Below are 23,604 nucleotides of genomic sequence, written 5' to 3'. Positions count from 1 at the left end.
CTGCTGAAGCTGTGATAGCCATTCAGCTGCTCTTGCAGATGCGTTTGGTGCTCCATGCAGCCAGCACCGATCCCTGCAGAGGCCCAGAGCAAGGCACCCCAGCTGTGCTCGGCTGCTCGTGCTGGGGGGACACTCGAGCCAGGACTCTGTACAGCACGTCCGATGCCACAGTGGGAGGACAAAGCAGTAAAGGACCATCACCTTTCCTGTTCCTTCACTCTGTCCGACACCAGCACCCCTTTCCTTCCAGCTCAGTTATAGCCGAAAACACACCATGAATAGACTGCCAGTCCTACTGGATGAGAATTCCTGACATAACACCTTTTCCCCCACCTCCTGCCCAGACTGGGGTTATTTGCCAGCTCTACTCAACACAAGGACTAACCTGTACCATGCAAACACTTCTTTAAAGAGATACTTTTTTAGCTACTCCTTTTCATAGCTGAAGTGCCTGGAGAGAAGCCAGGAGTGACTCTCAGGCACCTCTGAGGCGCTGGGTGATTCGGCTATAGCAGAAGTACCTGGGTGTGGGAGTCGAGGTGGCAGAGGACCAGTTTTATTATCTGGCTCACAGGTTTACAGTCACACTTTCCAGGAATATGTTCAGAACTGCTCTGGTTCAAAAGGTGCATTTCCTTGCTTGGTCATCCTTGTTTTCCAGCTGATTTTCTGATTTCTCTCCTGGCTTGAACACTTCAAAAAAGGATGCATGCCGGGAAGTCACTGCTGGAAAGCTGCAGCCTTCCTTCTTGTCTCGTACGGATTACCAAGGCCGCCAAGACCAGAACATGTGTTTTTCCTACTGCATTAAACATTCTGAATGCATGCTAAAAATGTTAATACTTTCTTGAAGGGACTGGAATTTTTCCTTCAGGTGTGATGCCTTTAGGCCATCTGTGCTTCACACACGATTGCAGGTAAGGGCTTGTTACACTGGCAGAAACATGCACTTAATGAAATGTTATTCTCCATCTTATTATAGTCAATAAGAGAGCTCGGCAGTCCAGTCACTCAGCTTTAACATATCCTATTTTTTCCTCAAAAGCTTTGCCCTGAAGTCAAAGCTGCAGTGAGGCTTGGGCAAGAGAGATGCCTGTCCTCCAAGAAAGGTCCTAAATGGGTGTACGAGGACCCCATCGACTGCTGTGGGCACCTGGGAAAGCAGCCAGGAGATGTGCAGCAAGCAGGAGGTGACAGCAGCAACGGGAAGGAGCCCAAGAAGGAGGAGGATAGGGCACCGAAGAGTGGCAGGAATAAAACCTGTGGACATAGAAAGGGATGGTGGGGGCAAGGCACCAGCTTTCACTCTCTCTCTGGCAGCGTACCAGAGTTGCACAGACCTGGTGCCACAGTCCAAAGCAGCAAGGAGGCTCCCGAGGAGGTCAGGGATGTCCCTGGGCAAAGCCCAGCAGCAAAACGTGCACAGGAGGGCAGACAGCCTGCAGGTGCCATGCATGGCACCTCTCACCCAGGGGTCTGGCACCCCAGCAATGAGCCACACCTTACAGACACAGTGCTGGGGAGATCCAGTCAGTCCCTGTGGCCCAGGGGCATTGTGAGCCTGCTTCACACCAGGAGAGGTTAGTGGCACAAGCCCTTGTGTTTGGAGAAACCTCTTACTCCTCTCGACAGCTTTGCAGAAGTTGTCTATAAGCTGGCTGCTCTGCTTTGCTCAGGTAATACCCAGATAGGGTGTCTACCTCAGGGATCCCAGAGCCCTTCTGGAGACTTTGACTTTCCGTTCTGGCAAGCTTTATCATCAGTTGTGTTGCAGCTATTTCATTCTCATTGCATATTATTGGTCAAAATAGTCCCATACTGGCTCATCTTTATCTTGAAGCTTCAGAGAGCCAGCAGACTGAGCTGTCCTGAAGGTATTGATCAATACGCATGGATAAGGGCTGGAGTTTTGCAGTATAACTTGAACTAGAATCAGGTTTCATTTGAGTTTCTCAATTTAGATTTAACTTCAGGCAGTTCGAAGACGTTAAGGTAGCAAAGGGCACATTCCCAGGTAGCTGAGCTCAACACGTAGGCACAGGCTTTCACGATGAATGTTGGCAGGGTCTTATTGCATACCCACAGGCAGCATCTTGGGGGACAGAGCACATTCAGGGCACCAGAGCTGATAAAAAAAATTCCACATGCAACGAGATGGATCCATATAGGAGGGGGATCACTGGGCTGAGCTGATCATTCCCGAACCATGTTGTGTGCCACAGAACTCATTGACTTCGCTGTGAGGTGAGTGTTCTCCCCTCCCACCACTGTTCTCGCCACCTTGTAGGACTGCCCGTATTTTGACTCCTGGACCCATGGCCTCAGCATGGCCAGGTGCTGGTCCAACCTCTCCAGCAAGCAGAGAGTGTTCCGTCTTTCTGCTTGCAGCTTTCATCTTTCTTCTGTCCTCTTGCTATTCTATTGCTACCATAAAATGCAGTTCTGACCTTTTTGTCCTCAGTAAGCTATTAATTTAAAATACAAATGCTGTCCTCAAAGAGCAGTCATTAATATGAGGCAGCAAATTCTTTTCTTTGTTCTTTATTGTTGTTTTTGTCCCATTGGGAAACTGGGTGGCAGAACTGCATAGCTGCAGGAGCAGCTTGCTAATTGCATGCTTTCAAATACTAATTTGTATGGGTCTGTTTGGTTATAAAGGGAAAAAAAAACAAGCCAGGGGGTGATAAAAAAATGTCAAGGTTATAAACACCAGAAAAACTCTCTGGCCTGGAATTTTTATTAATTCTTTAAATGTAAATTGCAGCCCACGGCTGCACATCCGTGCCTCCTGCCGAGCACCAGGTACCACTGTGCAATTCACCCTGAAGACCTTCCGTGTGGCACTCAACCCAAGGAGCTGAGCTCTGCCCCCAGCTGCCCGGGAGCAAGGCCGGCGAGATGCCAGCCAGGGCACTGTTCCCACTGTGGGCATCGGTCCCAGCTGGCGCCCTGCTGGCTCCAGGCAGGAGCTGGTCCCTGACCCAAGCGGGGTCAGGTTGGGGAGGAGGGGGGGGTTGCGGCTAAACCATTTCTGCCTTTAGGGTGCTTTGGTTTGGAGTGCTATCATGTCAGCATTATGTCTGTGATGGTCCAAGGGAAGAGGTGAAAGAAGGTACACAGCAGGGAGTGACACTTTTTACTAAAACAAGAGGGATAGCTGAAAAACAGACAAGTCGTTGGGCACCTGGGCTGAGATTGCTGCTCAGTTTCCCCTGTGCATGTGCGCCTCTCAGACCCGCCAAGGAAAGTGCTTACTCACCATGAAATGCAGGATTTCATTGTCTTGTAACATGACTGGGTGATTTGTAATGGAAAGCAAAACACGACTTATGGATCAGCAGCTCTTTGAAGTGTTCAAGCCCTTGGGTACCAGCTCCTGCTAGGTTAGTAGAGGTGTTTTTTTGAGCAGTTGTCCTTTTTACCCACTTTCTGGATTTTTTACATACTTGATGTTTTCCTGTACGTTTTTCCTTGCCACCAACTAATGACTGCTACCTTTCTTCTCTTTTTAAAAGGATATTTTTAGATGCTGTCTTCTGAGAAGCTCACAATGCATGGTACTCACGCATAGCAGGGGCATTTCTGACTACAGCAATCAGCTCTGTCCCATTTGAACATTATTATCACTTCATCTCCTTCCCTATCTCCATTCTTGCAATCACACGTTCAGAGAAGCACCCCAGCATCCCAACACCCAGCAAAAGCAGAGCAACCCATGCTCACCCTTAGTACCAGCACTGCCCTCGGACCCAAGGACTGTGGCTGCCAGGAGCCCCTGCTGCCTGCAGGGATGATGCCCAGCAGGGCCGCTGCCTGTGTTAGGGTGCCTTGAAACATGTGCCAAGCCACTGCAAATGTAGCAGATAACCAGCTCTAAGGACCTGTTGTAGTGCTCCTGCGTGTAGGATGTGACAGCAGCCAGTGCCAGGAGGGACTTTCCCAGGGCAGCAAGCATTGAAGGGACCAGCACAGCACAGGGACCTGCAATTCACCATCATCCCGGTCAGAGCAGCTAAAGATACTGGAGGGCTCCAAGGCTGTGAATGTGAGGGAGGCAAAATCAAGGAAAAAATTTAACTGTTATTTTGTGTCTTTTTGTGTGGGGAGGCTAGCTATCTCCATTTGTTCACTACCTTATTGTCACATAACATGAAACAGAGTCAAAATGAATTTTATCGTGAACCACTTGCATTAAAAAAAATCTTTCCCAGTATATAATACAATAGACCACTATTGTTATTTCCCCCTCTGCTTAATAGAGTTATCACGGTTGCATGATGGCATCAAGGGAAAAAAAGCAGGCAGAAATGCTCCCTTGAAAATAGCTTACATTGTATTTCACTGATGAGAAAAGGTCAAAGTCATTGGCCAAGTCACACAGTTTGTGTGGGTTTGCAGTGGGAAGCACTGCAACTGCAGGACTGTGCAGCAACAAAACCAGTATCTATTTATAACACATACAAATGTGTTATGTTGTGTTGGTTGGGAACTGATACCTGAACACAGTTTCTCAGTTTATAATGGGCAGCACAGTGGATCCCTTGACAGGAATCTGGTTTTTTTGAGTTATGTGATGCTTAAGATAATAGACCAATTCAGTTCCTTAACTGGAAGGGAAAGGATGAGTCAATAACCTGTATGGAGCATTATTATTAAAATAGTGTTTATTCAAGGAGTAGCAAGGCGAGAGTGGAGGTCAGTGCTCAGCAGCTTGTGAGTCATTGGGATAAACCCACTTGGCTGCAGCAGGGAAGGCCTGTAGCACCTCTGGTTTGCAGTAGGTGACCCTTGCTTGCTCTCAAACTCCGTGCTCTCACTGAGGGATCCTCCATGCCCAAAGCCTAGAAGAAGTGGGCCGAGAGTTTGATGTGCCATATATTACTGGTTCTTGGCAGGCTTGTTTCGTGGCAACTAAGCTGTAACCAGCAGGCTGGGTGCTATCACAGGTGATCCCCAGGACCTGGGTTCCTGCAGCGGTATGGCAGGCTCTGCCTCTGCTCCTGTAGCATCTGCTGCTTGATGGTGGCCTGCTAGTGGAGGGGACAGGCTGTCTGACCTTCTGCAAAATCTGTGTGAGGACTGCAGCAAGTGAGAGTTGTGGTGGTCTTACCATGACAGCACTGCCAGTCATGAAAGCCCAGCCCTGCTCTGCTCCTGAGTAGTGCCAGAGAAGGAAAACCACATCCTGCAAGCAAGACAAGGGGAACAATGCTTCTCCCTGAAGCCCTGGTCTCCCTGGAGCCCTCAGACCCTGCAGGCTTTGGGGGAAAACCTCTCTGGGCAGCACCTAGTATACCCCAGCACCAGCCTCCACCAACAAGCTGGGTGCAGGAGGGGGAATTGGGAAGACTATAGCCCTGTTACTCCCCAGCCTTTTTCCATAGATGTATCCCCATGAGCTACAGATAATGAAAATGCAAATGTTTCTTCAGTATAATGAATAAACATACAGAAGATTTCAGAAACTGTATTGAAGTCATGGTAACACTCACAGTTCTTTACAACAGGCTTTCTTCATTTCAATTCACTCAGAAAAAAATTTCTTTAACATGAAAGCAAAATCCTTGCTTCCCGGTAAAGGAAACTCAGGGATAAGCCACATAGGTTTATTTTTCAGGATGCCTTTGGATAAGCTGTCCCCAGAATATGCTATGCTGCTAACACACTACAGGGAAAATAACAGTGCAGAAACTGTAGCATGAAGCAAGAAGTTACCTCAGTCGTGGATTTGAAGTTACCTCAGTTGTGGATTTGAGCTTGAAGCTGGCATCCAGCTGGCAGAGACTGGATGGCTATTAAATATGTCAACAGCCTCAGATAAATGCCAGGATAGCCTTGTGAACAGGAAATCCTGATGGTATTTTCTCTTGTACTGTTGCTATTTTGGTTCTATTGGTTTTCTCCCTATTTTCAGCGATATATATATATATAGATATAGATATATATAGATATATATATATAAAAGACTGCACAACTAAAGAAAACTAGAGAGTTCTGGAAGGAGAAGAATGAGGATGCCAGCTGGTCACTCCTCCTTTGCTCCTGGCTAATGTAACTGCTGTGTGTTTGATTTTTTCCAAATCACAGAGAATTTAAATGACAGGTATGGTATGTCTTCGGTGTATGTCATCATCTGCTGGGTATTCGAGGATTTCTAAGGATTTAAGCTTGCTTGCTGTTTGAATGTAGGAGGAGCAGTGATCCCTCTTCTCTGGCATGTGTAGGGCTTCCCTGAGGGTGGAAAGGGAGACTGGAATTTAAAGTGATTCTCATTTATTTAGTATTTCCCTGTACAAAAGCCGGGACTTTTCCAAAGCTGAGAGTGCAGTCATTTGTGGAGAACAACCTGTGGCTGCTACCTGGGTTATGTCGGCATGTAACAATACCTGTCTGCCCCATGAATGTCAGACAAAGCTGTCATAAATCTTGAAGCCCAGCAGCAAAATTAATGGGAATTGCAGAGAGCAGGACCTTGTCAGCTTCATAATAGGTCTGTGGGTGGAAAAAAAATTCTCATGCTTTCCTTCAGGCGTTAGGCAACCCAGCTACTGATGCTCCATGGCCATTATCCAATTATAAGTGCTTTTTTGCTCAGAAGAATTTGGTTGTTACTGCTTTTAACATGTCAAAGTTAAATAGTCACCAACATGGAGTGCGGGCGAGGGAGCAGACCACGCTGCGGCAGTTCTCCAGGCCGTCTCCTCCTCTCGCCCTTCCCTCTTGAAGCCTTTTGTAGTATTGCTTGTATTTTGCATTTGCAGTATTGCTTTGTCATTTCAGAGGTGACCGGGGCGCAGCGGGGGCCCGACCTCTTCCCTATTCTGATCGGTATCAGCCCGGGGTGGGGTGTCCTGTTTACGTCCGGGCGCAGGACTGGGAGTGCTGGCTTGTCCCACCAGCACCACCACCATCCCCGGTACCCAGAGCGCTGTCATGGAGCGTTCGGGTTCCTTGGAGTTCTGAGGCCAGGCTGTTTGTCCATGCTGCATTACACTGTAATTTACAGTGCCTTTTGGGATTTCTGCTGGTCACCCACCGTGACCAGGGAAATATTTTTTCTTCCCCTCTGCTGCATAACTTGGCTTCTGTTTTCTTGTTGTTGTTTTTTTCCTCCTGCCTTTGTAGCTGTTGGCTGCAGCCCAGGCCAAGTCACGGGGCAGGATGTGCTGCTTCTCCGGAGGTACAGACATGTGAATAAAATACATAGTTTTCAGGAACTTTTCCAGGCACTGGTAGGTGATCATCTGTACCGCCAAGTTGTTAACAGGGTTCCTGTGCCACTTCATCCTCTCGCCACCCACTGGCCTAGGGCTGCTGAGGGCCAGCATCCCTCCCAAAATGTCTGTTTTGGAGGTGTCTGATGGCACAGATGGGTTGTTTGCACTGCAGAGCAGCTCTGGACATGTTCAGTTTGCACACATGGCTCGGTGTGAGTGTTTTCAAACTCCTCAGGTGGCTGCCAGCTGCATGCGTTGCAGTGACTGGGCTCGGGCTCCCTTGGACTGGCCTCCCTGTTCCAGTTGCCCCAGTGGCTCTGGGAGCCTTTTCAAAGACCTGCTTTGCAGGTCAAGAAATGACCCCTGTTGTAGTTCTCTGGGAGAAGGGGCTGATCAGGTCTGGGCAGCCATGCCAAGCAAGAGGCGATGGCAGCGATGGCTGAGGCTTGCTCATCTCCCACCACTGGGGTGTCCCTGCATTTGCCCACGGCCACAGAGTTGGTGGTGTCCCTGTTTGGCCCTCTGCTCTGTTTAACTTCCCTGCCCCTATTTAGGATGGGGTTAATCCCCTGGTCTTCTGCCTAGAGCATTTTCATGATGCTCTTTGAGCTACAAAAGTACCTGTGCACCTTCCTGACCCCCAACCTGCCCTTGTGGGACAGTTGGGCAGCTGTAACGGCCTCCATGGGGTGCTCTTGGTTCTCTTCCGCAACCCTGGGGGGAATCAGGGGATCCTTGCATGCCTGCCATTTGCCATAGACACCCTCATGCTAGGTGGGGTGAATCTCCAGTCCTTGTTTGTGTACCTGAAATAATGTTTCCTTATCTCCTACAGGTGTTATTCAGATAAAGCCCAAGCAGAGATTGTGCAGCAGGTTTGACCACATGGAGGCTGCACAAGTGCTCAAGGTCCAGATGTGAGTTACATCAGATGCAAACAAAGGAGAGCTCTGATGAAGAGCAGAGACAGAGAGCACAACTATTAAAAAATGGTTTTTATAGGTATATATTTAAGGTTATGATATTAGAAATATCTCCTACTCAACCAAGTAGGGATGATATGTGTGAATCAGGTTTGGGAATACAGTAAGGAATGTTCTTTATCCTAGGTTAATGACAGCCTAAGGGACAGTTGCTTGGTTTTGATTTGTTTTCCCTGTGCTTCAGTACCTCAGTGTGCGTCCTGAGCCTGGAGGTGGACTGTTTTGTACTAACTGAAAGGGGTCCATACCCACATCCACAGCAAGTCAGTTCAGGGAAACTTCACTGTTCTGGGTTGAAGAAGAAATTTTATTCTTCTCAGCAATTTTCACAATTTTCACACAGATCTGAGGGCATTTTCCCAGTCCTGACTTCCAGATGGCTTAAAATCCATCTCCTGTGCTCAGTAAGCGTATGTAGTTTCTATGTATAAGGCTGGGAGATGAGGGCAAAGAAAGAAATGTTGGCAGTATGAGCAACCTATCCAGCCAGAGGGAGCTCAGAGACACAAGCAGAGAAAGCATCATCTGGGAAATGAAGCAGCGAGCAGTTCCATGGGGACACACCAGCACCCACACCAACAACCTCCCCAGACAGCAGCCTGGCAACTTCTTTTAGGCATTTTTTACTCCTGAGAAAGTGTCCAAGCAGAGCTTGGAGTTGCCTTGAACTGCAGATTGCAGTGCAGGGAACAAGGCTTGGGTGTGACAGAATTTTCCCTGGGCTACGTGCATTAGTTGGGCTTAAGCGTATCTGTGAGCGTATCGCCCCTGTGAGCACATCACAGCCGTGACCACATCACAGCCATAAGCGCATCACACCTGCAAGCGACCCAGCATTTTTTTTGCTCCAGAGGACCCACCGGAGTGATGGGGAAGTGAGGACATGGGCACAGACTGGGGCTGGGCTGCGCACAGAGAGTGGCTCTGTCGATACTCACCATAACCTGCTGGCCTCTCGGCCATGTTAACATTTTCAATACGTCAACAAGTTTTCCATATATAGTATATTTCCCAGCGTATGAGCCTTGCTGAGGCCACATTGCCTTCCCTTGAAGCAATAAAAGGCATCCGTGATGCTTCTATGCTGAACTGTGGGAAAAGAGCGGCAAAGAAGTTGTGACCCCTGGGCAAGGGCATGCTTTGGAAACGCTGTCATCGAAAAATCAACACATCAGCCCAGAAGGCCCACAGGCAGCCGATCTCCTCCTGCCTTATCGGAGAGAGAGCTCCGCTGGATGCTGGGGCAGCAGCCATCAGACATTTTTGAGATGCTTATTCTATTCAGTGTTGATACTGAAGTCAATATGATAACTAAAAATAAAGATTAAAAAAAAAAATACACTGCAGCTATTTGTTCCCGAGTTGTTGTGTTTACCCATACCAGCCCGGTTTTCCATTTAAGCAGGCCGGTAAGACCAGATGTTCAGTCATTTTCAGCAACATGGTCAGATCCCAGAAGATTTAGCCTGCCAGAGCAACTATATTAAACATGCCTGTAATTTTCCACTGTGACTGGAAGATGACGTTCCTCTGGGGCAAGCGATGGCTGGCCAGATGGACCCCATGCATGTGCAGCTGGCACAGCCCCAAGCCTTCTCCTGCCTCTTGCAGGGACACCGCTCCTGCAGCCCGCTGGAGCTTGATCACAGAGATGTCAAGGATGGAGGAGGCCCTTGTCAATAACACCTCCTGGGAAGTGGGGGTACATGCTGCTGGGGGAGGTTGTGACCAGGGCTGCAGCTGGCTTCTCCCCATCCCTCCTTGCACTTACAGCCTGTAGGCATGGTTGGTATCTGTTGAGGTGGTCCAAAGAGAAAAATGCTTTTTAACAGAATAAAAGCAGATGTTTCACCTAAACACCTCTGTCCAGTCACCTCCTGCTTCCTGATGGGCAGAGGACACCATCCCGCAGGCCCTGCAGAGTGGGAGTGCTCATCCCATTTGCAGATGTTTGCTACCGAACAGTAAGGTGACCTCTCTGAGGGAGGATGCGGGACATCTCTGAGCACAGACTCCTGCAGGCACCCAGCTTCAGGTTAGTGAAAAGTGACGTGCAGATCTGGGTGGCTCACCCTGCTTTCAGCCACAAGCAGCAGTGGTGGCAGAGGGCAGTGGAGAAGGCCTCACTCGCACAGCAGTGCATGTATTGGGCTTAGCGCCTGGTCCTGACAGCCCTTGTGGCACAGGATTTGGGCTCAAAGAGTGCAAGGAGGGACTTGAAAGCTTGTTGTTGGGCCTGGGTGTTCCTTTCTTTGTGCCAAAGCATCTGCTGAGAGCTCATGTGTGAGCCCACCAGAAAGATCTAGAGAGGTCTCCTTTGAGCACCTTGAGGGAATATAGGTTTTGATCATACGTACACTGGAGGGGGGCTGTATTGCCATGGATACTCAAGGTCTGTGTTGTGGTGGCAGCTGGCTTCAACACGACCGCTTTACCTCCTCCAGCCTGAGTGCATGTCACCAGCTGAGAGCCACTGCTGCCACCCTGACAGACAACCAGTACCATGGGGTCTCTGGCAGCCAGCCCTAGCTCTTGTCACTGACCCCTGGCCGCTGCTTACATCTAGCCTCCTGCATTGGAAATAGGGATGGTCGAACACTCCACCATGTTTTCTTCTGCAGCAGGGAGGTGCTTGATCTTTAGGCACAGGTGAGGCATGAGGACAACATGGGGATGGTCTGTGGAGAGCTGCTGCAGCTCCTGGTGCCACTGCCACCACTTTGGTCCCTAAAACCCCAGCACTCGCCTCTGCCAGGAGCAGCACAGTCCAGAGAGGAACATCTCAGCCTCTGGGAAGCTGCCAGCTTTGCCTGCATCAGCAACTCTTGTCTGTAAGGCCAGAGGCATATTTCTGGAAGAAAAGACCCTTTTGTGGATGCTGCTGCCAACTCTGATTATGATGGCTTGGTTTTCCTGCCACTGATCTCTGTCACACAGGAGGACTGGTTAAGGCATTGTCCTCAAGTCATCAAGCAATAAATACACTCTTCAGGTGGGCAAGGGACAGACATCTTATTCTCATACATATAACAGATGGGATTAACTAGATAAACCAGGCAGGCTGCTTCCATGAACTCACTCAGTTGCAAAGATTTACTGTCCAAACAAGCTTTTCTCTCTGAGAAGGGCTTGGCTGGTGTTCATGTTGCTGTGGGGCAATCTCATAGGGACAGAGGGATATTCAGCTTGCCCGGTCTTGGTAAAAGGACATGTCTTCTTCCAGCCAAAATCCCCTCACAGGAATCTCTCATGGGCAGATTTGTCCTATGGAAGCTAATCCTTTTCCTTCATAAAACCATCAGTGTCCAGACCAAAGGCTAAGACAGAGGTCAGACAAGATGCCACAAGCAGCATCTGCTGCTGTAGCCGTCCCAGTTCACTGCGGTGCTCGAGCTGGCTGGGATTGCAGGCCTCTCCGCTCACACCTTCCAGCTTTCACAATGCCACATTAATCAACTAGCCATTGCAAACATAGTTTTAGTGGCGTTAATATAAAATGAAGCTAAGAAAAAAACGTCAAACAGGTAAAACTACAAAGTTTTAAATCAAACCAGAGATATTGGAGGCTCTTAGTGTCCAAGTGTCTCCACAGGAGGGCTCTTTCCTTGCCCTCTCCTCTGTCGAGGAGATGGGTGCTGCTGCAGTGTGGTGCTCCGGTGGTCACTGATTAACTGCCTGCCCAGGGAGCTGCTGCCCACGCTGTGGGTTATGCCTTGACACCCTGGCCGCTCATTTCTGATGCTCGACTTCAGTCTGTGGTGTTTTTATAGACCTTCTGCCACAGTGCTTGTTTCCCACAGACTTCTTTTTTCCCTTTACAGTTTCAAATGTTTCAAATGTAGGGAGTGAGCCTGATTTCTGCCATCCCCAGCTTGTTTTTTATGGGTAGCTGTTCTGCAGCTCAGCCATTAGGTCTGTGTGGATGCAAGGATCTGGCCAGCTTTGAAAATATTTAGGTACAATTCCTTCTTATGAGAAGAGCTTGTAAGCCTCCCAAAACAGAGGTGAAGTGAGATTTCTGTGAGCCATCCACGTTACTTGGCTTTTTACCCCATGGTGAACGTTACCCTTCCAGAGAGGAAAATATCCCCCATGGCAGCTTCTCCTCACCCAGTGCCATTTTCACTGTGCTCTTTAGCACAGGCATGAAGACCACATTGCCAGTGGTGTAAGTAGTAACAGGAGATGAAGATGTTGAAATCATATTGTATTTATTACATACATGAGATACAAAAACAAATTACCAAAATAGTATAATTTTTTTGTGAGTCCACAGGACCTTGAAAGAAAAATACATACATGAAGTGGACTGGTAGACTCGTGATTTTTTCCAGGTTTTGTATGGCTTCCTTTTCTTTCCCCTCTCGCTCATGAACAAAATACACTCTATGCAATGTGGTTTAAGGATGCTTTACATAAAAGATATATTTTAGTGCTGAAAACTGCAGTAAACTGTGCTATATTCCATACTGGTGTTAATGAGGATGTATAATGGCTGTATATATCTCAAACAATAACACAGAAGAAAACAAATAAAATGTTCGGTTTTAAATACTAACATAAAAATAAACTCCAGGCCCACCATGAATCGCTGGGTTGTGATATGTGAATGTGAGTCCTTTCAGTTCCCTGCATCCACTCCTTTTTCTGCAGGCAGAGTTTTTCTCCTCCGGCAATTGCATTTTTTATCTCAAAGTCTCTTCTCACACTGTTTGCAAAGTCTTGCTGGAGTCCTGCCCACGGGGTCCAAGTGCTGGTCTGAAGCTGGGACTTCAGTGCAAATACTTTATCTTTCAGATTGCATCCTCAGATACTCTGAGTGGCCAGTGCCAGGCTGGCTGTTCCCTTTATACCGTTAACGCCGTCCAACTGAGGGGGTCTTCAGGAGTGCTTCTGTTTCAGGGAGTTTTTTTCATGTGACACCTTCAACCTCTTCTTTCCCCAACACAATTAGACTTCCCGCACCATGAACTGGCAGGTAGTAAAGTGCTTTATACAATGAAATATTTACACTAGGGCTAGGTTCATTTTTTAAAACTTCAAGGAAAAAAGCTCAGAGACGCTGCACCCTCCAGAGCTGGCTCTTTGTGGCCGTGCGGTGGGTGAAGAGCCAGCCTCTGCCCTGCGTCACGCTTGTGCCAAGGCAGAGGGATTTGATTCACTCCAGCAACTCCACCTTCACCAGCACCAGCAGAGAATTTAGCCCTGGAAACCTTCAGCAGGCTGACCAGGTTAAAAGCAAGTGGCACTCCATGCTCTTTGACACGTCCCGTGTCCTAACCTGAGGGGGTGTTTCTAAAGAGCTGTTGTCATTGCCACGCTGTTGCCAGCACCTACCTGCCACTGCGGCCATCATCTTCCCCACAGTATCCTTCGGGAGCCTCTGGAAGTCACTCAGAATCCACGCTGGCAGGACTGGCAGTGGTGTTTTGCTTCTCAGCTGCAGCTCATGGGCCTGCTTTCCATCTCTAGGGTGGCAGTTTAGTTTGGGGCAATCAGTGGCTTCGTAAGAGTTGCTCCAACATTGCACTGGAGTGAGACGAGCGTCCACCCTTCCTTTTGTTTCCCTCAATGTAACGATGAGCTGGGCTCAGGTGAGCCCCTTGCAAGGAAGCTACAGGTGCGTGAATGAACAATGGCCAGGAAGGGTTAAATTAGACAGTGCCTACAACTCTGAATGCCTCGCTACACATTTTGGCACTATTTTCTTACTTTCCAGTTTTCATCCTAGAGGTCTTCTCTCCATGAAGGCTGTTGCATTTCGTGCATAAAGAAACACCCTAGGCAGCCGCGCACCTCTAGTTGCAGTCTCTTTTCAAAATCTCCAGGACCTTTCTTCCAAGAGCTGACTTCCACTGCTGGACAAAACTTTTCATGTTGACGATGAGTCTGCCCGTTCTGATGTCCTCATGTCCTGCCACAAGGTACTCCAAGCCTGGAAACCAGCAAAGCGGTCAGGGACTGCACAGCACTATGCTTCAGAGGACTACTGATGCTGCAAAGTCTGCTTGGATATCTAGTGCCATGTGAAAAAGTGCTTATACAAAGAAATATTTACACATACCGATTCTCTCGTGTATCTCTATACCTATATCAGTATCTATGGAAAAATGACCCCTGTGGTGCATCTGTCAGCGAGATGCAGTATACAAACTTAGATTTTTTTAGCTTGTAAATATAAATGGAAGCTGAACTCTGGGGGCTGCGCTACAGCTTTTTATAGCTTGTTTGGGAACTGCTATTACCTTCATTTGGCAGCCACCTGCCTCACCCCTCCCTGAATACACCTGGGCCTGGAAATCAGTCAGTTCAGTGCGCTGCAGTAATGACAGTGCAGGATGGCCCAGTGCTGATGTCTTGCTCAAAATGGCCAGTGCCCCCTTGCAGGCAAAGGCAAGCCAAACCCTGACAAGACACAATACTAGATTTGCTGGTGCGAGCACCCTAGAAGAGCCCGAGGGGGTGGCAGCCACTCTGAAAAGAACTTCATTAATTTCTGCCTCTGCCAGATGTTTTAGAGACCATGACAACAGCATCTAGTGTCCAGAACCTAGCAGAAGGGCTGGAGCGTGGTTCCACAGTGCCCTGCCACAGGGCTTGCCCCAGGCATCCAGATCTGCACTTGGCTTTCACAGCAGGACTTGAAGAATGCTTGCAGCCAGGCAATAACTGCTAAGCTGCAGGACATGGCAAAGCCTTTGGCTTGAATTAGCTAAAGAAACACTGCTGCAGATCGCAACAGCCTAAAACGGGACATCTAAAAACACCTAAAAGGGTGCCGCAAATAGGGATAACAAGGAGGGTAAACCCTCCCGTGGCAGGAGGAACTCCCTGCCAAGGCCAGTGTCTCTCGGCAGCATGCTTGGGGCACAGCAAGCATGAGAGCCCCCTGTACCCCTTCCTCCTTTCACCATTCTGAGGAGCACCACGTGGCAGTACAAACTAGCCTGGGGAGATGGGCCTCCCCCAGTGCTCTCAGTCACCCTATTCCATCCTGGTTGTGTTTTCTTGGGTTTTCATTTTGTAGTTCAGAATAAAAGGAGAGTGTCCCCTAGTTAAAGGTCAAGCATGTTTTTGTTTAATTCAATACAATTAGTTATCTATTTCATCTGAGTTTTTGGGCACACACATCCTCTCTTCTGCCACGTAAACACAGGATATCTGTATGGCAGTATCACCCTTTGCAAGACATTCATTTTGGCCAGGTCAATCCTGCTGTTATAAACATCACTTTTTAAGGGCTCCTAAACCTCCCTCGAGAGAGGAAATGTGGCACGCACCCTCAGAAAGCGAGCAAATATTGCTGCAGCTGCTGATTCTGCAGGGCTTTCTAGATTTTCAATCTGTCTTACAGAAGTGTAAAATTAAAATAAACCAAACGACTGAGATGCCACAAGCCAGGACCTGAGGCTGTGTGTTTTGCCCTGCATTGCTGGCAGGCAGCTCTCCACTTATTTGTGTCTGTGCTTGGCAGAGCCAAGAAGGAGAAGGGCTCCAGTTCCCTTGCAGACTGCAGAGACCTTTAAAGTTTTCAGCTCAATGTCCCCCCAGAAATCCAACCTGCCTCTGTGGGTGTGTGTGGAGGGGAAGGTGTGCAAGGGTAGCAGAGTTGCCCTTGTAGGAACTTAAGTACATTTATCGTCTGAAAAGAGCCCATGGGGATTTGATAAATGCTTGGAGTTTTTATTTCTTGCCAGAGCCTTGAAGAAGGCTCCTTTTGGTATCCTTTTAGTGCTGAAACAGAATAAAAACATGTCTGTATGTATTTATTTATTTTTTTAAAATCTTTGATCTCCTCTATGTTTTTGGGAGATGTGATTTCCATTATAGCTGTATGCCAGGAAATTGTTTTATGTCAGCTTGGCTTTTTATCTGGCTGCTGTTGGTTTATTCATCTGGAGGTCAGAAGCTCTTACTCTGAGAGGGGGTTAAATCTGATAATATACTATTTTATATTCAGAAGTGAACGTGGCAGCTAAAGAAAATAATGAGATTTTAAAAAGTATCTGGGATTCCTTATTTTCCCCCTTTGAAATGACTGAATCTTTACAATGCACCCAGTTGATGTTTTCAAGTTTTTCATTAGGATCAAATTTACAACTTCTTTCCAGCACGAAAGCTGAGATTAGTTTATACTCATGGGACTCCAGCAGCTGCATTTCAAGACAATACCAAGCTTTGCAGTGTAAAACATGAAAACTGGCAAGGGAGTAACACCTGATGTGTCAGGTGCTTGGATTGTCCCTAAAGAGAATTGCATCTCCACCCTTCCACTGGTGTCCAAGTGACCTTCATTGATTTGTGATTACTGCTGTCTTTTCCTATGCTGGGGAAAATCAGTGAAGCACCTCTTAAGTTAGTGGAGTTGCAAAGCTGGGTGTCAGGTGCGGGGTTGCCCCGCCTGCTTGGTGTCCGACAGCTTCCACAGCATTCCTCCAGGTTCATATTAAGGCAACCGCTTTTGGGCTTTCTTGCTTGCGTTTGCATTGCTTATGGAAAAATAAAACAGCTGTATCTAGTTAATTATAGATTTATGGTGTTTTACCAATATCCAAAGTCTTACTGCACTTAAACAGTAAATTCCTGCCTAACACTGCTGATTCATCTGACCCTTGCACCTGACAAGGCTTCCTGACTACAGCTGTGCTATCACGGCAGCTTGCCTTCAAAGCCAAAGACAGTCACTCTGGTGGAGATGAAAGAGGACTGCAAACACCTCATCAATGAATAACCTTTCTGTGTGATCCAGCTTCACAGACAGCCCTTCCTCCCCCCTCAAAGGAAGTTCCTAGTGCTGCAGATGTAAGGGACATCTCAGCACTGAAGTCAACATTCCGATTGGTTGATTTCCAAGAGATGTGTGCACCTTATGGCAAGAAAACCCTTTATCTGAATTAGCTGGTAACTGTTGGTTTATCTCGGAGTTGTAAAGAGAGGTGTGTCAGCCAGAGCTTAGTTTTGCTCTATTGAAGAAACCCCTGCATCTGCATCTCCTCGACAGTACCAGCCTGCATGCCCTGCTTAGCCACCACTGGTTATACTTTGTTTCAATGAAAGAAGATAAGAAAAACCTGTGAAGCCAAAGCTCTTCTCTCACTGCGTAAGAGAATCTTTTCCAAATCTTGTAGATACAGATTAGCATTACTTTCAAAAAGACATCTTCCCTTGAGTTTAGATGAGAACTTCAGTACAATACCATGACTCAAATCAGATTTAAATGTGTTTTTCTGTATTCAGTTTAGCATTAGTTTCTAAAAGATACGTCATGTAGTCATGGTGTGGTGTGGACCTCCCTCCCTCTGGGAACAGACTGAGAGTGGTAAAGCTGTAAAACTGTTATGCTTCAAAAAAAGAATCATATGTTTGAAAATCTATAGAATGAATTAAGTTTTTTTCTAGAAAATTCAAATTTGATGGAGATTGCTGTTGGAATCCAAATTATGTGACAGCCAATAATTTTTAATAACACTGGGCTGCAATCTCAGCTCATTGACATGAGGGGATGGAGGGCCGGGAATGATATCTGTGTAAACATGCTGGGGATGTACTGCTGAGGGAGTGAAACCTACCGGGATTGAGGATGGGACAAGTGCAGCCTCTGTTAGTCCAGGACTCAGGGTAGAGCGTCCTCTTGCCACGGAGGATCTTCAGCTTTGTAGATTTCAAGACTTTCTTGACCTTCACATTGACTTCTGCATGGGAGCCTTTGTCATGAGCTGACAAAATCTTAGTCTTGATCACTGGGAAGACACAAATTCAAAACCAGGGATATATAAACTATTTACAGTGCGCTCTATTTTTGGGGTCTAATGCAGGTGTCTGGGTGAAGCAGTGAGGACAATTACTTCACTACAGTGGAGTTAGCCCAGTGCTCCTGGCTGGGGAGCCTGGGGTCAGCACAGCCATGGGGGAACACATATGACCCCATACCCGTGGGCAGGAATGCCACCAGTTGGTTTGGCCACGGCCCCTGGGCTTGTCACGTGGGCAATGGGAGAGGTCCAATGACCTGGTTTTCAAAACTTGTGAGTGTCCCATTTTCCCCTGGAGCTCAGCAAAGACTTTGGCTGCCTGAGCACTTTTGGAAATCAAGTGAAAATATTTGGTTTCAGGGATGGACCTGGAGGCTTTGCTGGCCTTGGCCCCGGCAGGACAGGCAGCAGGCAGGGGTGTGAGGAGCTGCACCCATCCCACCCTGGTGAGCACTCCTGCTGCTGGTCCTCCTGCTTTGCAGAATTGCCAAATCCAAATGCAGTGGCGGAGACTGAGACATGGTTGGGGACTGAGGCAAATCACAGAGTATTTTGAGCTCACAGATACCCACAGGCACAATTCCCACCGCCTGGTATCCCACCTGCTGAGCCCCTGTGTGGTGGAGGCTCAGGGCTCCGGTCTTGTGCGTGAGCCTCCCCCTGACCGTGCTGATGCTGACACTGGTAGGTATCACCATATGATGGTGCTTTATTCAACACCACACGTTAGGAAGTTCAGGAAAACCTTTCCTCCTACAGCATGGCCTCCTGAAGCTCGTGATGAGTCCCGTAATTCATCTGCCTCTCCAGTTTAGCTGACACCTTTGCATGTTGAGTGATGAAAGGGTGGAAAGCCTGAGTGCACTTTAGACATGATTTATGAACTTAGAGTTGTTGTGACTTTTCTATTTTTTTATTCTTATCTTTTGCAAGATTAAACACAGTCACTATCACAGCCAGTGAGCAAAGCAAAGCAAAATCAGATTTTTCCCTAATATTGCTAAGCCAGGGCTGTATTTCAACAGCTGTCGGCCCCTTGAACTTCCCTTTGTGGGTTGCTCTGCAGCCTGCAGAGTTATGGGTTATCTCTCTGTGCATTTTCAACTTCAGTGTGAGATGAAACAGGTGCAAGAGACCCCTGGAAGACTGCGAAGGAAGGGAGTGCTACACAGAGCATTCCTTGCTCAGCTGTGGTATGAAGGAGGCAGATCACTGACAGAGAGGTCCTGGGAAACAAAGTGCCTCCTTTCACTCATTTAAATCCAATATGCACACAGACATGTATATATATCAGATGTATATACATCACCCCATTGCAACAGCTGAACTTTGTTGAGAGAGGGAAGTTCCCAGTGGCTGCTGGAGCCGTTTTCTCCATGTAGTGCTGTGTGGTGATCACCACCCCTCCTTACCTTCAGTGTAACTCAGATTTAGTGATTTCTAGACCATGCTTGGGGCACCTGGTCTACAGAGAGTTTCAGTGACCTGTTTTTGGTAACAGTCCTTTACAGTCTGTCTTGGACCTAGACAACCTCTCAGGGACACTTCCAGCTTTTGTCCTCCCGTGATTTTGGCACAAGTGTATTTTGGTAGCAAGAGAGATGTGTAATAGAGCAAGACACTTCAGCCATCTTGACTTGGCATCATGATATCTATACATTTTGGAAAGGTCAAAGATCTGCCCTTAGACTAAGTAGCTGCTGGGTTTACCAGCATGGAATGGTGCATACAGCAGCACCTCTCACGCTTTACACTCTTGCACTGCCTTGCAGCACCTCCCTTTACACCCCTGCCACCTCACCCACAACTCACCATAGGTGTACTTCATCCCGCAGAAGACCTTGGGATTCCCTAAAACTTGCTCTTTACATTCGCATTTACCTGGGGAAAGAGAAGGAAGCAAATGGCTGTGGATTGTACTTCAAAGACAGGAGCATTCACAGTCAGAGCCTAGGACCAGCCAGAGATTTTCATGTGATCCACAAGCCTCATGCAAAAAAAGCCCTATTTTCAGATCCAGGCGGAATATACAGTCTTAGTCCAAGGGCAATTATTCCTTGTTTACAATTTGAAGAGAAGGGAAACAAAGGACTTATTATTTTGCCTTGGGATGCAAATAACACGCATGTCTTTCCCTGTGGTATTTTCCACACCATAATGTACCAGACAAAATTTTTAAAGGAAATGTTGCAGAGGTTCAGGCAGATTAATGACTTCCGTGATCTTAGAACAAAGAATAACACGATATACTTATTTACATTTAAAATGAAGTTGCCCAGACAAATGATGGAGCTTTCCCCTCAATTAACTCAATTACTGTATCTTCAAGATTTTATCATGCTGTTTTCTGCAGATGGAGGAAATTATGCTTGCCTGCTTGCATGCAGCGATGGCAAGGGAGGATGGCTTGATGCTGTGCTGCGGGGCCATCCTGCCTCACAGCAACCTCACGCAGCACCAGCCTCGTCCAGACTGGGGGTGCAGGAGGGAAATGACTTCCCCAGCTGAAGCCGTAGCTGAAATGCTAGGCCATCCTGAATTGCATCATAAGCTGCATTGATGCCAAAATTGTTTTGGTTATTGGGGAAACAAATTCTGCGTTAGACATTTCTTTATTACCTGCCAGTGAAGTGGCAAACTTCACCCTCTAAATAACGTTGCTGGTTTGCCCAACAGGTAGTAGTTCCAGTGAATACACAGACATGTTTAAAACATGACAGCCAAGTAAAACATGAGAGTATTCAGCCTTGAAATTAATTTCAAGGACTGCAAATTCAGGCAGGCAACTCTTGTCTTACTGACAGCTAAATGCTGGGTGCAGGCTTTCAGCACGGAGCAACCTGCCTCAAGGGTTTGCATGTCCTCACATTGATGGGACAAGCCAGAAAGCTCCTCTAGCTTTTGAAGGGGAAGGAGGTGGTCACCTGGGATGTTAATGGGGGAGCATTCATCCCTTCCTGAAACTGCCAGGTTGCTAAATAAAAGCCAGTGCAGAAGACTCCATCCATGCTGGCTGCTGTGGGAGGGATGAGGCAAAGAAACCTGTGCAAATCCGCCATCCTACCAGAATGCCGGAGTGCTGAGAAGCCCTGCTCATCCTCCCAGCCCCAGGTGGGATCGCTTTCATTAATTACTGCCTGGAACGGAGGTGCTTCATTGTGCCATGTCACGTCCGAGCTGTTGAGGGGAAAGGGAGAGACGGTTAGCCTTCCTCCTGGAGCCAGCAAAAAGCAGGGCTACTACCAACCCGTCCTGCGGGTGCAACGTGACTGCATGTCTTGGGGACATTAAACACGAGAGGCAGTTTCGGAAAGTGAACACACCAAGTGCTGTCAGAGTGAGTCATGAATCCATTTTGGCTTTAAAATACATTACAAGGATTTATATGCTAGAAATATCCCCTGTGTGGTAAAGAAAAGCAACATATAAGATCCAGAGAATGGGGTATCATTAAAATGTGCTGTCTTCTAAAAGTCAGAGCTTGAGTCTAAGTCCAACACAGTCAGTGCAAGCTGAGTTGCAGCAGCAAAAATATTAAGCCTTTGGCCTCCTCTCACTCAGATGTCCCTGAGGCCCATATTTTGCTCATGGAGAGGAAGCAACTGTGAAGGTTATGGAAAACACTTGATACATTAACACCAGTGCTGAAAGCCAATAATCCCACATGGCTGGTGCCCAGCCACGGTGTGCCAGGCATCCAGCTGGACTGCAGCCTCAGCTCCCACTCTATCCCCAGCTCCTGACCATACCGAACCCCAAATATTTTATATAATGGATATTTTTCAGCCCTCGTGCCATGCATAAATAGGACCAATGCGGTACCCTCCCTGGGATGGAGATGGCACGGGTATGGTGAGGCTGGGAGTGGGTGGCCGGGCCCCCCCAACTCACCTGCTGCTGCGGCAGTCACCGGTGCGGGGGTCGCAGCTGCGGGCACAGTCGCAGGGGCGGCAGCCATAGGCACCAAAGCCCCAGTAGCCGGGGAGGCAGCGGTCGCAGTGGGGCCCCGCCACGCCGGGCTTGCAGGGGCAGTCGCCGGTGCTGGGGTCGCAGAAGCTGCGGGGGCCGAGGGGGAGCGCGGCCGATCCCAGGGGGTGGCAGGAGCAAGCTGCAGGGGACACCATGGAGGGAGAGCATCTGTGAGTGCAAAAGCTCTGCAGGACAAAGGCGCAGGAGATGCCTGTGAAAATGCCGCTCTGCCTAGGGACACCAGCGAGGGGTTCTGGGCTTTTTTTCCCCTCGCCCATATAAATCTGAGCAGAGTCTCCCTTTGGAATCTGTATGATTTTAACTTTTGTGAGCTATCTTAGTTAACCTAGCCTGGTGTTAAGCTTTACCAAACAGGTCGTTATTACTTTCCTTATTGCATCTGGACTCCAGTCCAGCCAAGTAGCTGGCGATGTGCCTGGCTCACAATGATGTTTAAGCAGCTGTGGGTGCTTCATTGTAAACATGAATAACAACTGTCTTGTATCCAGGAGGTTAAAACCCCCCTCAAAATGGTCACTGGAATTAAAGCAGAGGCTGAGCAAAAAGTACCCCTTTGTCTCTGTCTGATTTTCTTTTAACCGCTATCATTTTAAAATGTTAAAAATATAAGAATGAGGACACCCATGGCTCAGAGACGTGCTTTTGCATATATTCTGGGATGTGAGTTTGAAGAGTGCATGTCAGAAATGGTGGCTGCTCTTTTTTCCTCCCCCACAACCCCTTGCGGCAGAACCATGCACTGGAAGCATAGTAGGACACACTGGGACAAATGGATATTCTCACAAATCTGAAAGGATGCCCTAAATTAGGTGGCATAAAGTTTTCTTTGCCCAGCTGCTTAGAATTTTTCTTTTGCATAAATGTAGTTTGTGTCTGTTGTGAGACTACAACCTTTTCCCCCCCAGAAGATGTTAAACCTTTCCAAAGATCAGAAATATTTATTGTAATATTATTGTAATCCAACCATTTGGCCTGGCCAGCAGGCAAAGCAGTGCCCTCTAGGACCAGTAGCTGGATGGCTCATGCTCTCCTTCCCTCAGGGTTTGGTTCTCTGACCAGGATGTGTTATGGTCAGCCTTGTGCATTATGGCAAAAAATCCTCTGCTGAAAGACTTTTGCTAAAACCCCATTTACATAAAAATCAGATCTCCCAAGAAAATTTCATTTGGAAGGAGAATTTTTACCAAATTCTAATACAATTTTTTTTCTTGCAGCTGTGAAGGCAATAAAGCAGAAAAGCCACTACATGCAACACAACCTTTCTTCCTCTTGAGATACTTACTGCTGTGCACATATATTTAATTTTTCTCTGACAACATTTTTGTGGTTTCAGGGATTTGACATACCTGGAGTGTCACTTCAAAATGTTAAAGGCTTGATTAATATTGGCAGTTAACTTAGAGGCGACTACAATTCCAAAAACTTTGCCAAAGTAATCCCCAAATTTTCCCCACCCTTTCCATTCCCTAACAAATATAATTATATAAAATTAAAAGATTAGAAAGCCTCTCCACAAACTCCATAACTAGCTGTAGGCAGTGAACTCCAGTACATTTAATAGCATAGTTTTCAACAGCGCTCACCAAGACTCACATACCTTTCTCCTGAAGTCTGTGAAGTGTTTTACACCTGACACATGTAGCCTAATGTTCTCTTTTCCTA

The 23,604-nt window shown here is 47.5% G+C and overlaps 1 protein-coding gene across 5 annotated transcripts in view; it reads right to left on the bottom strand.

Moving 5' to 3' along the window:
- Positions 1 to 12,394: 12,394 nt before the first annotated feature.
- NTN4 (netrin 4) overlaps positions 12,395 to 23,604 on the bottom strand; it is a 51,083-nt gene continuing 39,873 nt past the window's right edge. For all 5 annotated transcript variants that reach the window (XM_037389926.1, XM_037389924.1, XM_037389928.1 and 2 more), the window contains 5 exons: positions 21,844 to 22,060; positions 21,017 to 21,129; positions 19,765 to 19,833; positions 17,770 to 17,940; positions 12,395 to 14,135 (listed from right to left, as the gene is read on the bottom strand). In XM_037389926.1, coding sequence (XP_037245823.1) covers positions 13,999 to 14,135; positions 17,770 to 17,940; positions 19,765 to 19,833; positions 21,017 to 21,129; positions 21,844 to 22,060 — 707 coding nt within the window. In that variant the 3' untranslated portion in view covers positions 12,395 to 13,998. The remainder of the gene's footprint in view (positions 14,136 to 17,769; positions 17,941 to 19,764; positions 19,834 to 21,016; positions 21,130 to 21,843; positions 22,061 to 23,604) is intronic.

The sequence above is a fragment of the Falco rusticolus genome, chromosome 5, assembly GCF_015220075.1.
Source record: "Falco rusticolus isolate bFalRus1 chromosome 5, bFalRus1.pri, whole genome shotgun sequence".
Lineage (NCBI taxonomy): Eukaryota > Metazoa > Chordata > Aves > Falconiformes > Falconidae > Falco > Falco rusticolus.
The sequence above is the reverse complement of the archived record's forward strand: the minus strand, read 5'-3'. Positions and strand labels throughout refer to the sequence as shown.